The following is a 16,451-nucleotide window of genomic DNA, read 5'->3' as shown; positions in this document are numbered from 1 at the left end:
GGTTCTCCTGGAGACTGGGAGAGACCTGACTGAATCAAAAACAGCTGGAGCAGAACCGTGTGACTTGCCTGGCAACAGGCAGGCAAGCTGAGTTAATTATCAAATACATATTAATGCATGAGGAGAGAGAATGGAATGCCTCCGTTAAGTGTAGCACAACCAGACGGGAATGAGAAGTTGTCAGAATTTGATTTGATGGCCATACTAAATGAGTAACCATGTAGACTGTTCTGTGTGTGCAATTCTGCAGTGAGTACCAAACTTAATTAAAATATTTCAGTGTGAGCCTAACGATCACAGTCTGCCTCCCAGCCTCCCCTAGCTGGGTAGGCCTCAGCAGCTTTCATGTTGGGACTTGTGACAGAAGCTTCTCAAGAACCTCAACAGAACATGGGCAGGAGAAGGGAGATGCTAGTTTTCCCTGAGTCTGCTCATTGTACCTTAACAACCCAGCGGCATCAATAACATAAAACATATCTGATCTGTTCCTGTTATTGACCCACTCTGATAAGAGATCATAGGCTACAATGAAAAGCAGCATTGTGGTCCCCTGTGGATGTCGGCAGACAATGAGGACATAGCAGTCTGTCCCCAAGTTATTTAGTCGTGCAAGGGATTTTGTCAGTGTGCCACTATTTTTGTTGTATGGGAAGCACAGTCAGAGCAGTTACAACGCTGCATGTATTAAATTCTTCTTTATCTAAAGTGGTCTCTACTGCTCAGAGCTAAACGCTTAAATTTGACATGTTATAATTAATTCTAGGCATTTCTGTTTCACTTGAAAGCCCCAAGCAAACAAATGTATAAAATTTCCAAGAAATATGCTGCTTCTAACAGTGATACAGAGAATAGTCTGTTATGATAATGGAACCAGTTCATAGAATCATAGAGTGGCTTGGGTGGAATGGACCTTAAAGATCATCTCGTTCCAACTCCCTTGCCACGGACAGGGTTGCCACCCACTAGATCAGTTCTTTTCGAGTATTTCATATTGAAAAAATGGATTATTAAAAAACTGAAAAGGTAATACATTACTTATTCCTTTTTTTTTTCTTTTTCTTTCAGTATTGATGTCCAAAGTATTAGTTAGGAAGCAAAATGCACATTTTTTTCTTTAGTAACTGTTTCACTAGACAACAAATTGGATCCACAGTTCCTGATTCATGATGAGGAAATAAAGATGTGTCTTTCCAAGCTGTTCCCAGCATAAATCATGTAGGAGGTTTAGCAGATTAACTTCAGCTTTACATGCCATTGCAACCATAGCCTGACTAATCTTAACTTACGATAGTAGGAAGAATTGGGTTGAAAGGAATCTTGCCTTTAGGTGTATACCTAACGCTGCATGTGTTTTGAGTACAAAATTGACTTCTGTTGGATGAGGTCTGTCCCATAGAAACATGTAAGTTATTTGTTGCCCAGTGAGGTTGTGGTTGCCCCCTCCTGGAAGCATTCAAGGCCAGGCTGGATGAGGCTTTGAGCAACCTGGTCTAGAGGGAGGTGCGCCTGCCTATAGCAGTGGGATTGGAACTAGATGATCTTAAGGATCCCTTCCTACCCAAATCATTCTATGACTCCAGTGTAATGCAGCAATTAAAGTGTCAATATACAGAAATTTGAATAACATTCACAGAATCCATGAACTGTGCATTGGGACACTTAACTCCTGATTATATCTTCCATCTCCAAACCTATATAAAATTATGTAAATTACTGTATTTTGTAAGAAACTTAGCCAGCTCCTTTTTATCACCTGACCATGATTTTTCAACCAGATGCCTTTTTCCCCCTTCTAAAAGAATGAAGCATGTTTTTCTTGTTATTCTTACAACATGTTATTTAAAATTTTCTATAGTCTCACTTGTCTTTGTCCCAAATTAGAGGATGTCCTTTGTCTGGGAGCAGTGGCTTATGTTGGTTTACAACAGTAATAACAGAAAGTATTCCACAAAAATAATTGGTGACTTCTGACAGAGACATAGCTCAGACTGCTCAGCCTTGGAGTTGTGGACTCTCACTCTAGTAAGACCTCAGTAACAAACCAATGAGTTTTACAGGATTAGAAAGAGACCTGTACAGCACAAGAATAACTCTGAAATATATCTACTATGGAAGAAAATAACGTGGGCAGAATTTATAGTAATATATTATAGTATGTATCAATAATTTGATGATCCAGCTTGGCACATTTGAAAGAACAACAAACACAATACCAGAAGGCGAGCCAAAAATGGGGCCCCTGTGGGTGAGTAGCGCTACTTCATTAGGTACTTAGCTACCAATACTGGTATCATCCTTGTTTGTCAAGTAAGTTGGAAGTTCATCACTTAATAAAACCTCCATAAAGAAACAATAAATCATACACGGACTCTAGTGATATCATTAAAAAAAAACCCTTCTGTCTTATAGAAACAACACAGGTAAACAAATGCATGTTCGTTAGTAAACTTCTTTGACATACCTGTGTTAAGTATTACTTTGGCAGAAAGTAGCAAAGAAAGATGGTTTAGAAGTGTTTGAGAGATGTGTCCACAAGCATCCAGGTCCTTGGCTGCTTGTTTCCGACCTTCACATAGCGTTGAGAATGCTTTGAATGAAGCACCACCAGTGTGATGGCTGCATGTGGTGCTGTGCCCAAGTGCAAGGCTTACAGGAGTTTGGAAAAAGCATCATAAGTATAAAGGGCTTATAGATCTTTCCTGCAGGTAAGATGAACTAGATGGGACTCAGTGTACACATGCAAAGCTTCAGACAAGATCATGTAGAGAATAATACTATTCTATTAATAAATGTTAGTGGTGTGGTGCTGTAATGTGTAAGATAACCTTAGCTATGAATTTTCTCCAACTGCTCTTCATATTTTTTTCATTTTTCTTCATCAACACTAGTGGGTTTTTCCTTTTTTGTGTTGAATTGTGTGGGGTTTTTTTTTGTTGTTCTTGTTGGGTTTTTTTTAGTTCATTAGTACTGAGTGGGTAGAGAGTTATTTAGCTATAAGTGTAGTGTATGAAATGCATACTGGGAGAGCAAGGGTGCATTTGCACCTTTAGAAATACTGTGTTGAAAGGGAAAAAAATACCCTGTAGATGAGAACCCTGTCATTTCTTGTGCTGCCTTCTGCTCACCAGGCTGAGAGCAGTGCTCAGGCAGGAACCGCTCACTGCTGGAGGCTGTATGTGCTTTGGCATGCCACCTGTCCTCCCTGCTCCCAAGTCCTGCTTTCTCATCATGGTGCTTTCTTGTACAGTATTTGTGATTCTGGTGTTCTTTTGTTGTCACTTTTAGCTCAGTGGGGACACAAAGGACACTAAAGCCTATACAATAGTGCTGGGAAAATGAAATTTGCTACTTGTAGATAGCATATTTCTGTGTTAGTCATGCTTCACATAGTTCACTTCAGTAACTCAAGTATCCAGCAGAGTACTGAGTAACTTGCATTACTGCCTCCCACATCTTACTCGACTTCTCACATGACAAATGGCAGATATGTTGCTTTGGAGTATAGTGCCAGGGGGCTGCACTGATGTGCCATCCCAACCTTCTGCATGGCACTCTCTCTGTGACCCAAGCAGTCCTGGAGGCTCTAGTTGCTTTCCTTTGCTGAGCAAGGAATTTGTAAATTTCCAGGGGAGTTAAACAACATCTAGCCACATCCCCAGACCTCCTAGCATCCCAGTAGCTGCCACTGGACTTACAACAGAAGCAGCCAAGTAGCAGTCTATGGTAAATGGGGAGGGATGTTCGCTCCTCGTGTTTGTGTTCATTCCCTGTTCAAAGCCTGATAGCTCAAGTGTAGCATTTACCTTCAAAGAAACACCATACTGGACATGCTTCATTGTTGGACTAGATAGACACTACTGAAGAGTTTTTTGTCAAAGTTCTTTTGCATCTCTTATGCATATATAGGCAGATGTACAGATTTGTACACAAAATTGGGTACAGGTGAAGGAGAGCAAAGAGATTACAAACACAGTTATAGTTTAACTGATTTGCTCTATAGATGGGAAGTAGGAGGTTTTTTTCCTAAAACTACAACGCTTACTTCAAAAGTTTTCTAACCTGTTATCATTTAACCACATCCTTCTCTGAAAAGCAAATTTAACCATCAATTAAATAAATTTTATAAGTAGGCATCTTGTACTCACTTTAGACAAAATGAGTAATGTTAACATTCATAAGAATGTTCATTCATAACAATGTTCACAGAGAGTATGGTGAAGCACTGGCACAGGCTGCCCAGAGACACTGTGGATGCCCCATCCTTGGAGGTGTTCAAGGAGAGGTTGGGTGGGTTCCTAGACACCCTGATCTAGTGCTTGGTCTAGCATCTGGCAATCCTGCCCATGGCAGGGAGGTTGGAACTTGTTTTTTGAGGTTCCTTCCAACCCAAGCCATTCTATGATTCTGTAAGGAAGTGTACTCTCAAGTGGCAGCAGTAAAATAGTATATACTTTCTTTAAAAAATAAAAAAATCGACTTGAAGACCCTAACTTAAATCTGATTAGTGACTGCTGATGTGCCTTCATTATTTATAAACAGATCTCAAACAGAGGGAAATAAATAGTTGGTTCACCTTCCATGTCCTTATTCCTTCTTGATTGTGACTCAAATATCTCTCTCAAGTGAGAACTTTGTCCTTTACTATGCTTATACATTTCTCTTGAGTATTGAGACATGCTGGCATGGCTGGAGAGGCCTGCAGTGTATCCTTTAGTTCTTGCCTGGGTTGATCCCAGCCCTGATTCTCTCACACAACTTCTGATGGGTAAAGGGCCTCCCATTGATACAGGTTTGCTCAGACACAGGAGTCCTTACATCTTATTATATTTGCTGAATATATATGTGACAATTTACAGCAGGCAGGTTTTTTTTCTACAACCTCTCTGAGAACGTCATTTGCCATACAGCTCTTTCATAATACAAGCATAAATTAATTAATAAATGCAATTATATAACTTCATTTTTTTCATAGGATTGAATTCATTTTGCATGTGAATGAGAATTGGTTTATTTTTCAAAATGTTTTCAAGTCTCATCAGTTTCATAAATTGTAGTGTTGATAAGTATGCATCACCAACAAGTCACATTACTTGTTCTTTGTTATTTGTATTTGTTCTCCTTTAAAACAAACTTAGAATAACTCTAAGCTTGAAAGGGAACCATGTGCTGGATTTTACTGAAATGTTTTGCTAATGTGTATTTTAGAATGATAAGGAAATATAACATTTCTACCAATAGGCAGAATTTCTAAACTCTACGTGTGCATCTACCCTAATAGAAATATTGTACAGTTGCTTACTATAAGAGTAAAAATAATAAGAAAATCTATTTAGAAAACCTCAAGTGTGCCTGTTAATTATATTCACCTTCAGATAAATAGGCTTGTGTCTGCTACTACTTATCTTAAGAGGTCCTAGTGAAAGGCTGTTAATGTACATTGTGGCTAATCCAAACTGGGCCGCAGCAAAATTAGCGGTGTTTAGCAATCATGCTACAAAGACCTTACCGGTATTACTGAACAGCCTTCTCAAAACAGTGTCTTATCAGCAGGATTTCTTTCAGAAGCAGTCATCTTCTAATGCAAAGTGTAGTTGGATTTTAGGTACATAAAAGCCATCCTGTCCCGCCAGCCGATGAAGGTAGCATAGTTCTTCAATGTATCCTTCAACTAGCTTCAGCAAGAAGCTGAAGTGTGGAAGAGCAGGGTTGGGATATCTGCTTAATAACATCCTAATGAAAACACCCCTTATTTATTTCATAGCCACCTTGTTTCATGGAAAGAGGAGTTTCTTTTGTCCAGATCTACCTTCCTACAGGAAACCAAACTTCCTGAGTTTTTAGAGCTGACGTTATAGAAACAGCAACCGTGAGACACCTGGATCTCCTGAAGCTGCAGAAGTGACATCTATGAGGCTGCAGGATCCACTTTCTCTTAGTGCCTTTTTCCAAGCAAATCCAAGACTGTTACTTCAAACGCCGTGACTGTTAGCGTTATAAAATAGGCTAAAATGTGAAAAGCATTCCCTTTTGCAGTCCGCTGAGCCTGCTTTCTTCACAGCTCCATCAGTCCTGCAATGTGCTGGCATGGGCTTTTGTTTCTCAAGGGTTTGGTTTGGGGTTGGTTTGGGTGTAATTTTTTTTGTGTTTATTTGTTTGCTTGTTTGTTTTCGTTTCAATTGTATAATCAAATGTTCCCTGTTTAAAATCATAAGTTATGTAAAATTGTCTCTTGACTGCTATTCTTAGGACATCGTTATATAAACTGTTTTCCTCTCCCTTGTTCATCCTCCTCTCCCTGTTAACACACAGAATTCCCAGGAAAGCTAGGAAGTTCAGAAGAGCCTGAATTTCCTTTGAGCTCTGCAGCATTGCTCACAGTATACCTCTTTGGAAACCCATTTTCCAGTTGCTGCCGTGGGTGGACTAAATGGCACCAGTGTTTCTATCTGGAATTCTTTCCACCTGGTGCCTTCTGTCACTGAGACAACATCGTTTTTTGCTCTCCTAGACCTTTCCAGATATCCTCAGGAGTAAAAATGACAAAGCTTGGTATTTTCCTTCCTTCTTCATCCTGCCTTTTGAAAAAGTAAATTCCTTAACAAGGGATAAACAAGTCTCAACAATTAAATTGGATGTAATTTTTACATCTTTATACTTGGCCTAGTTGAACTCTTTCCCAAAGTGAGGCTTGTATTTTGTTTCTTTTAAAAAACAAAATATCCCACAGATTTTCCTATCTGAGATCTGAAAACAGTGGATTTTGAGAATCATGGAAAGATTCATACTTTATTACAAATAAGTATAATTCACAGCAAAATAGGGTATGTGCTCACACCAGCTGGGCTTTTGAAACTTCCCTGTGTGCAGAGACTGCACAAATACACAAAAAACTCTTCAGTAAACAACTTAGCAACATGCTGTTTATTTCACTCTCTCTTTCTCTTTTCTTTGCTAACATGAGTCCTCAAAGATTCATGAGTTCTCAAGTCCTAGAAGTCCTAGCTTTTGGATGTGGTTTGAAAGTCACGTGATTTCCTACTCAATCTTGCCCTTCATCCAAAGTGTCACAGTGCCAGCTAAAATAACAAAAAGAAACAGATTGCATTGTGCCTCCTCTTTTTCTATTTCAAACATGAGCTGCTGACAGGGTATCTTTCCGTGCTCATAGCATGTTTGGTGGATTTTGGGCACATTCTTTGCTTTCTTTCTCCTCATTCATGTGACCCTTTTCCAGTGTTTACAAATGAGTTCATGTCTTTTAAGTATAGAGGAAACCAACCCAAGTTGGTTAGGATGTGTATTGTTCTCGATTATTTTTTTCTTAATTAGTCTTTGTTCTGTTTGGTTGGTTTGTGGGTTTTTTTGTTGTTGTTTTTTTCTCCAAACGTATCTACAAAAAGCAAATATGGAACTTTCCACCCTAAAGACCTCTTTTGATGGGGCAAGATGTCATACCGAAATAGTGCCATGTTTCTGTCCTCCCAAGCATACATGCATGCAGATTAGAAAAGCTCTGTAGTGCTGCAACTGTATGCCAGATTTGCTATTTGCTCTTGTTTGCATGATAGTAATTCTAATATACTAATATGATATGGAAATAATGGCACATCACCGTTCTCTCAACATATTGTATCACTGCTTTATCATATTAGGCTAATACACTGCGAGAGTTGGTAGCACCTCTCCATGTCAAATCGGATCCACTTCTCTTGGCACTGAACCGATTGGACTCAAAGGTTGATAAACTTATCATTAGCGATTGGCACGACGGAGACTCAACTTCAGCCTCTTGCAAGACACCTAATGGCCTCCGTTCAGAAAGTCAATTCTTCTTGAATAACATTGGTGTTTATAAAAGAGACTAGACCTGTTAAAGCGTAGACAACCACATGCCTGGATATGAGGCCTCCAGGAAGGTGTCAAGGGCATGGCCACTCTTTTGAAGAATGCACCCTTTCCACAATGGGACTAGGCACAAGGTCAGATCCAGTCTACACGGAGCACATTTGCAGAAAATACTGCCCCGCATGGGAGAACGGAAGGGGAAGAGGGTCTTGACAGGGGAAGGGCTTTGATGTCACTCAGTTTTTTTCTGCAGACCTCAAGGAATTAAAGAGGGATTCGGCCATGGTAACACTAAAATCCTGTTGCTTTTATTGAACTGCAGTGAATCCATTCAGGCCAACCAGACAGATTGTGCCATTTAAGCGTCCTTCACTAATGTGAAGGATGCTACCTTACTGTATCATGCTAAATTAAGTGTATTCTGTCAAGTGAAGGTGTGCGCAGACCTTTCAGAGACTTCTATTTCTCTAACGATTTGTAACGCATTACCGGAGGGTACACTGACACTGGTTTGGATGATGATGGAGAAGATACCTCACGCTGAGATTTCTTATACTCTGCAGATAAACTCTTCAGTTCCTCTTTATCTTCTAGGAGTTAAACATGTGAGTGATGCTGCCTGGAGAAGCAGGCACAAAGTATTCTCTGTATAACACCCCGACTCCAGAGGGCTGTTTGGGGGCCAGTATTCGTCTGGATGTCACTCAAAGTAGATGCAGATATTGTATTTATCATTATGTTCTGAGTCCCCTATGGGTTGATGTTTGCCTCTATCTCTGTGGTTAGAATGTGGATTTTCCTTAATATATTTGGCTAAGGGTGTATTGTAATAATGTTAATGCTAATTACTTGATATTTCATACTATCTTACGGGGAGATACTTTTAAAAATGTATTTTGAAATGTTTTCTTTCTGTTTGCTCAATGTATGGTATTGCATTATGTTAATACCAATAAAATTATATATATATAGTTATATATATTTCCCTTTTATAAAGAAGTAAATTATGCTTTTTTGCCTCACAAATGAAATGTGCAGTGAATAAAATACATCATTCTGCCTTACAGCAGGTGACAAAGCTTATAATAGTTTTAATATTCTTTTTTGAAAAATAAAAAGTATAGTATGACATAAACTAGTTGGAAATTCATCAAAATGCATGTTGTGTTTCTGCTTAATGGGACTGTCACAAATCAGCCTAAGTATTTATCAATGTTGTTTTGGCATCTTTAATTTTTTCCAATCAAAAAACATACATTGTATTGCTATTATTGATTACAAAATTGTACTTTCATGACTTTGTGCCTGTTGGCCAAATAGACAAGCCCACTGAGTTTTTATGACTCTCTTGTCTGTAGGAATTGATTTTTAAATTTAATTCAGTGCTTTTTCCAATGCTTGGCAAAGGCAGAATTTATTTTTTATATAAGGTTGCCTTTGAAGTACCTGCCTCTGCCAGGGCTGATAAATCATGGCTAAGCACATAAAGGTTCTGCAACCTGAAGGATGTAATGTATCATTAAAACTCTGCTGGAATGGCCTGAAACCTGAGCCAGTCTTTCACGTTCTGTCATTAAACTCCATAATTAGTTAGAGATGAAATGTTTTGGAAATGAATTAGAGAAGCAGAAGCAAAGATGTGAATCTAAAGTATCCTTTGGCTGCCATTCTGGGTTATGCTGATGGCTTGTTTGCAGCCTGTAGCCACAGGCAAGCATATATCTGCACTAACATGAATTAGATCGTCTTCAGCTTCCTCTTTCTTTTCCCCACCCTTTCTAGCATATTGTATTGAGTATCATTGTTTTGCAGAGGCATTCAAGAGGGCTGTAATTAGCAGTCCCTGGCATTTAATTGCATACCCATTTGTTAAATATTTTTCTGTATGCCTTAAAATAAAGTATAGAAAATGGCAGTAATGTTTCTTTAATGAAGGCATTTGATTTATTCATGAAGTCAGGATTTTTGAAAGTGTTATTTTGGGCTTAATAAAGGAAATAAGCCAGTAACTTCTCAGCTTTGCCATTGTCTGTAAGGGCTGATGGTCACTTCCTTCTTTTTCGTTTCTTTTGTGTGCAAACGCGTTCTTCCTAATGCATGGGGAATAGACCTGTCTTCTGTGATTGCTGTTATGCCAGTTTTGAGAGAAAGTTTATGTTAAGGTGCCTGTATGTTCACAAGTTCATTGGGCATTATAACACACGATGACATAAGTGATGACTGGAAAAGCCATATGGCATTGCATTTCTCTTGCCATTACTGAACATACAGCACTTGTTCTCAAAAGTACTGGGCAGGGATTGAACTCTGTTCAGTGCTTACAAACCATGACGGTGTGACGGGCGTTCAGCAGCTGGTGGGGCTGCTTAAGATCTGGCAGTGCCGTGCCCTAAATAAATGTGTAAATCAGGGTGCAGATTCATTAGTCTGGGATCTAATCAGTGCAGCTATCACAACATGTGCAATTAGAAATCCCATAATAAATCTGAATATCTGAATAAATAAGACATCTTCTGGGATAACATCTTCCAAAGTATTTCAGGCCCCCTTCACAAGTGCCTCAGGAGCTGCTTCCCCAGCCGGCTGCTGTGCAATATGGAGGTAACCGAGCTGGCGGTTAAAAGACACTAGTTTGTGCCCACACTGATTTACCACATTCCTTTCATGTTGAAATTGGGATTTATACTCCTGGGTGATGCAAATGCTTTTGAAAATTTCACTCAGTGTTAGATTTTCATCCAAATAAGCAAACTTGGGATGCAGCCTGAAGTAGAGTTCATTTTCTCAGTGGATATTGCTCACCAGAAACACTACTGCTTCCATTCAGGCTTGCTTTCAGGTACCAAGGCCATCAAGTGTGACAGGTATTCCCGCTGAACAAGCATGACTGTCGCTTGATTTTGAGCGGTGAGTAATGTTGCCGGGTCCATACTGCTTGTCACTTAACTTTTCACAGCTTTGTATGCTGTATCAGCTTAGGTTTGTGAAAAAAATATTTTCCTGAAGGAGTAATTGCTTCCATATATTGCTTGCGGGATGGATCCATAGGGACAGCCTCATCCTGTTTAAAAGTCACAGCATCCCCAGAAGTATAGTGATTTATCTGCTCTGCTTCAGATCTGGCTTACCTCATACATACAAGAAGTTTTTCATTGTTTCTGAACTGAGGGGACTAAGGGGAAGCATACCACCAAAATGCAATTGCTTTGTTTATTTCACCTCAATATTGGTACCTTGCAATGAACAGTGCTTATACCGATATGTGGCAAAGAAAAATGTCAAGATACCCTTCTTTCACTGTGTTAAAATTCTCCCAGTCAGTCAGTAAAATCTGTTCAGGGAATGACAGTTAAACTGATTTCTTCGTAGGCAACTTAATGAGTAGAGCACTGTGGCAAATACCAACGGATGCAATTATAACACTGCTGCCACGAAGTTCTGCCACTGATCAGAGTTCTCTGTTACATTGAGTTATTTCAGCCTCATTCTTATGCCCTCTCTGAAACCACAGCCTACTAATATAACTTCATGAAACAGCAGGGTAGAGAGCACACAGTTGCCCATTCGAGATGCGTAAGAGCTGTCAAGAGGCTACACGAACAGAGTGAGCTAATTATTCCCTCTGTCTGTGTTTTCCCTTTGCACTAACATATTAACCCATTTACAAGCACCTGTACTTCATTGCTAAGTGGATGCTGAAAGTGCCTGAAGGTTGGTGTCAGCACGACAGTGCAGGTCTGCAGAGAGGAACCTTGTGACTCACGGTACTTTTTAAATGTTCCAGCTTTTTTCAAGCTGAGTTTGGCATCAGCCATTTTTAATAACCCATTCTGTTTGCATGGAGAACTCAAGAGCAGTGTCTGGCGTGGGCTTGCAGCAAGGCCAGCCCAAGTGTTGTGCTTCAGCGCACAGAACACCGTCTGTGGCCAATGGTGGCTCATGAGGGCAAGGTTGTGACAAGGAGCAGGCAGCCTTTCATTAGTTCACCAGAGAGGTGACCTAAGAGGAGAAGAGAGATTCACAGGGATCTACAGATGCAAAAAGAATAGTGCCATAAATGTCTAGACCTCTGATGCTTCAGCAATTGGTCAAGTATCTCTCAGGCCTTACAAAAGCTAGTGTCAGATCCTTTAAAAGTGACTGTGATCTCTAATTGCTACTGATTGTGAAATACCTTCTAAAATCTGTCCCATGGAGATGGGCTTTCCACTTCCCTGCACTGTTCACTTTATTTCAGGAAACCAGCGTATACTCATGCAGGTGAATGGTAGAATCACTGCTCTGCTAGGGAACACCAGCATAAAGCAGAGCTGGCTTGGGCTCATACCCTCAGCGAGGGAGCTCCCCCTGGACCTCTGCCTGCAGGTTTACCTAATGGGAGAGGATAGAAGCCATGTACAGCTAGCTGGTAACCATAAAGTACTGTCTCTTTAGAGGAAAAGATAGCATAAAATGTAAATTTAATACCAGTTTTCTGATCCTCCACTCAAAGCTTGATTTTAAACATTGCTCCTCCCTTTCTTGAACAAAGGTTATGGGGAGAATCTTGTGCTTTCAGGTACATGGATCAGCATTTTAATGGAGGATTGCATAAATCACAAAAGGGCAGGCAAGGAGAAGGGATAACAGAGAGAAGGGCTGCAAAGTCCAGGTGCTGCATGTTAAGTCCATAGCTTTTCTTAAGCATTTCTTCAGCTTCCTTACCCTTTTCTTCACTCATGGATAGCTCTCATTAATAGATTTACACACATAGATTTATATATATATACACTTCTATCTATATATTCACTCACATGCCATTCTTGATTTTGCCATGATGTGGAGTTAGAGAAGACACAGGTTTCTCTTTGTGCTCTAGCAAGGAAATCTGCTCCCCATGACTCAGAGCAGATGACTTAGCAGCTGGCCTCCATACAGACCTGACTTGCGTCTCCTGCTGCCACCTGCTCTGTGCCATGCACAAACACTGTGATGTGGCTGCTGATGCTCTCCTAGCAGGAGCTGATCTCCCTCGTCACTGTGCTCCCCACACTCATGATCAGAGCAAACTTGTTATACCACATGCAGTCTCCTTGTAAAATTCCATCTGCCAGTGGTTTGACCATCATCTTCCTTTGATAACGTAGAGAGGGGGAAAGCAAACACCTAGCTTTTCTGCCTGCCATCTACCCAAATAGTGTAATAAATGACTGTAATTCCTGTTTCTTTGCACCATAAGCATTTGGATGTGTCTCCCTCTTGTGCAGTTTGGAATCTAGTGATTAACCTGAACAGCAGCAAAGATGCATTTCAGCCATGTACTGAGAAACCAGAAACAACTTCTTTAGAGGCTCTCTTGTCTCCCCTCCAACAGAACTAACACTCACAAGCATTCTTTCTATCCTTTTGCTTTCTTAAATGCAGGCACATCCCTTCTACCTTCCCTGAAAACAAACAAACAAACACAAAAAACAGGAATTTGTGCTTCAGTGTGAGATAGCAATAGGGCCTGGGACCTCATCCCAGAGACCAGGGATGTTCTTGGTTTTGTTGGATTGCTAACTGGTAACCCCCAGAAGTATCAGGAAGCTTCAAGCAGGTGTGTGAGGTGAAGTGAAAAGGTGTAACATTAAAACTGGAAGCAAATCCTGTGAGATTTTTAGGAGGAAATTAGCGTATGGTTTATAATGTGATTAATGCTGTCTTCTGACAAACTTACCTCCTTAAGATCCTGGGTGAGCCAAGCTGAGCTGCTTCCCCTGCCAGAGCCAGCAAGTTCACCAAAAGGAATGAAAATGGGAGCGTGGGTTTCAGTGGAGCTGGAGGATTTCAGCCTTTTTCATGCCTTTGCTCTCTGTCATAGACTTTGGAGCAGCTTTGCTTTCTCAGGATTTGCAGAGGGCGGTAATTTTGTTCAAATGCAGGGCTAATTGCAAGTGGAACAGTGGGTGGGCGTGTGCATGCAGGAGTTACACAGAGAAAAGCATGTCACTAAGCTGTGAAAGCAGGAAACAGCAGAGGATAGCAAAAAAAAAAGAAAGCCATTAGAGCAGGAACTGTGTCGGGATGAGGAGCCTGAAGATGATGGGAGGAGTCTGGATGGAGTTGGGAAGTTGGGAGACACAGGCAAAGAACAGAGAGGCCTACAAAGGAGAGTTACAGCCCTTGAAGAATCTGCCTTTGACAGCACAGCAGGTGACAAAACTTGTGATGAATTTTGTTGTAGAATCCTAGCCTGGGTAGCTGTGTGCATCCATAGCCCCTGGTGCAATCATTGGTTCTGATGGTACCTCACTGAAAGGGAGATGCCACACAAGCTCTCAGTGGCTCAAGATTTTACAGGGAAAGCGAGACACAAAAGTACTGGAACGTCCACTGAAAATGCCAATGTTACTCCATTTAAAGCAGATTTGTGAGAAATATAAGCCCAGGGATTACCTGTGTCCAGATGCATTAGCCAGATGGGTTGCAGCAGGGACTTCCTACATGTCCCTACTTCAGGATCATCTTCGTGAATCATTAGCTCACACAGAACCATCATCTTTTGGTCCACGTAAATACCAGCACTGATGGTTTCTCTCTGACCACTTTTCATTCAGGTACCTGATGTTCCTATTTACTGCTCTTATTGTTTTTTTTTTTAGTAGGGAAATAATGGAAAGATGAACAGCCCAGTAGAGCAAGGAGGTGGTTACACAGCTATCCTCACAGATTTCAGGGCAGAGTCATTCTAAAAACAAAGAGCACAGTACTAAAAATCCCACCAGTCTTTCCTGAATGCCACAAACCCAAACCATTCCTGACCTCCTACAGTTTCACTCACTCAGCCACAATCTGTAATATCCTCCCCTGAGAAAGTATAAAAGTAGATAAAAATATTCACAGCATCTTAAGAAGTGTATGAGTTTTGAAACTATTCCATAGTGGAAAGCAGTAAAAAAAAAAGAAAAAAAAAGAAAAAAAAAAACAGCATTTACTAGAATGTAATAGTCCAATTAATAAACTAGAGCTGTTTTTCAGCTCCTGAATTTAATGCAAAAGGTTTTGCCTTCTGTTGGAGACAGAGCATAAATTTTGTTATTTCAAAACGTAGAACCTGTGTATTATTGTAGTTGGAAGATGTGGTTCTGAATTTCAATCTCGTGTGCTGCAGAGTTTATACAACTTTTTTGCCTCGAGGTTATAGAGTTGTTCAAGACTTAGGTCAAGCAGAGTGCAAAAGTATTGATTCAGAAAGAGACCCTCCTTTCTAGCAGTGTGTGGAACAACCATGTACCTTTGTATTCAGAGAAGCAAGGTGGCTGGAGAGATGCAGCCTATGGCTCAGCAGCCATGTCAGTGTGAATAACCACCTGCTGCACTGGCTGCTCTTCTGAGGTCATCTGCAGATCACATCAGGTCATGTTTTCTGCTTAAAGGTGGCATTCTCTGAGGTCTTATTTCCCCTTATGAGGAAAGCCTTGCTGTAATAGCACATCACTTGCATAAATATACACTAGATTAAGAAAATAATAAGAAAAAACCATACTTTTAAATCTCAGCTGTATGTCTCATCAAGTATTTCAATTCCTTTCTGGCATGAAGGGTTTCACGAACGCCCACAGGAAATCAATCAAAGCCTTTAGCAGAAGGGTGAGGGAGAGGAGATTTGTCTCTAATCTCATTCCCGCCTACTGAGGGCCTACTCCAGCCACCGAGAGCAGCAGCAGCATCACTTTCAGTGTTCCTCTGGAAAAATTAAGCACTTGGCATGTGTTATTGTGACGCCCACAGCCTTCACCCCAGCCGTGGGTGGATTGAAGCAATCTCTTGCCCTGCTTCAGCTTCCTGAGCATCAGCAACAGAGAGGCACTTAAAAGCAGGGACCTGCTCTCTGTCTCCCCTGTTCTTGCCTTCAATAGCAAATCCCACTCCTTCTTTTCCACACTGCCTGTAACTACAGCATTGTGATGACAGAACTTGGGAGAAGCAGCCAGTGGGTGGAGGAGAAGCATGGATGTGTTTTGGAGACCCTCCGGTCAGTGCTATGAGAGGGCAGCAAGGCTGCTGCTTAATCCTGCACACATCATGCTCCTGTAGTGCCCTGCAGTGTGCTCCCATGAGATCTCAGAGTTGGTCCCTTTGCCCATCTGCAGCCTTTCTGCTTAGCAGCAGATGTCAGGCCTGAGGAGGGGAGCCCAAAGGAGCACAAGGCAGGGCAGTCCTCCAGGCTGGTGTGTGGCACAGGGAGGGAGGCCGTCCCAGGCCCTGCAACCTGGCATTTGCATCTACAGAAGCTGTGTTCATTGAAGGTGCTTGTCACCCCAGATGCAACCTTGAGTTTCAACTCAAACTTTGTTCTTCTCTGTGGTTTTAGATAGCCAGTGGGTTTCACTGGCAAGTCTGGACACGGTGGCCAGTTGCTAGTGCAGGCTCCAGATAAACCTAGCAAATCAAATTAAAATGATGTGGAAACAAAGCACTGGCTCATTCCGTCAGCAGGCTTTCCCTGCACTAATCCCAAGAGCATACAACATGGTTATGCTGCTGGGAAAGAGACAAGATCTCTTTTACTTTTTGTAGAAAGTGATAAGAGAAAGAAAGAAGCAGATGTAAAACACTCCCTTGTCAAATCTAGATGTCTTTTT

General features: G+C 41.0%; 1 protein-coding gene across 1 annotated transcript in view; it reads left to right on the top strand.

Annotated features, from left to right (window-relative positions):
• The window catches only part of LOC100548228 (connector enhancer of kinase suppressor of ras 2), a 47,957-nt gene extending 39,406 nt beyond the window's left edge, over nt 1–8,551 (top strand). The window contains exon 9 of the mRNA XM_031557067.1: nt 5,762–8,551. Within this exon, the coding sequence (XP_031412927.1) occupies nt 5,762–5,841 (80 nt within the window). The 3' untranslated portion in view covers nt 5,842–8,551. The remainder of the gene's footprint in view (nt 1–5,761) is intronic.
• Nucleotides 8,552–16,451: the final 7,900 nt, after the last annotated feature.

This window comes from Meleagris gallopavo, chromosome 1 (assembly GCF_000146605.3).
Source record: "Meleagris gallopavo isolate NT-WF06-2002-E0010 breed Aviagen turkey brand Nicholas breeding stock chromosome 1, Turkey_5.1, whole genome shotgun sequence".
In the NCBI taxonomy this organism is placed as follows: domain Eukaryota; kingdom Metazoa; phylum Chordata; class Aves; order Galliformes; family Phasianidae; genus Meleagris; species Meleagris gallopavo.
This window is presented reverse-complemented; position numbering and strand designations above follow the sequence as displayed.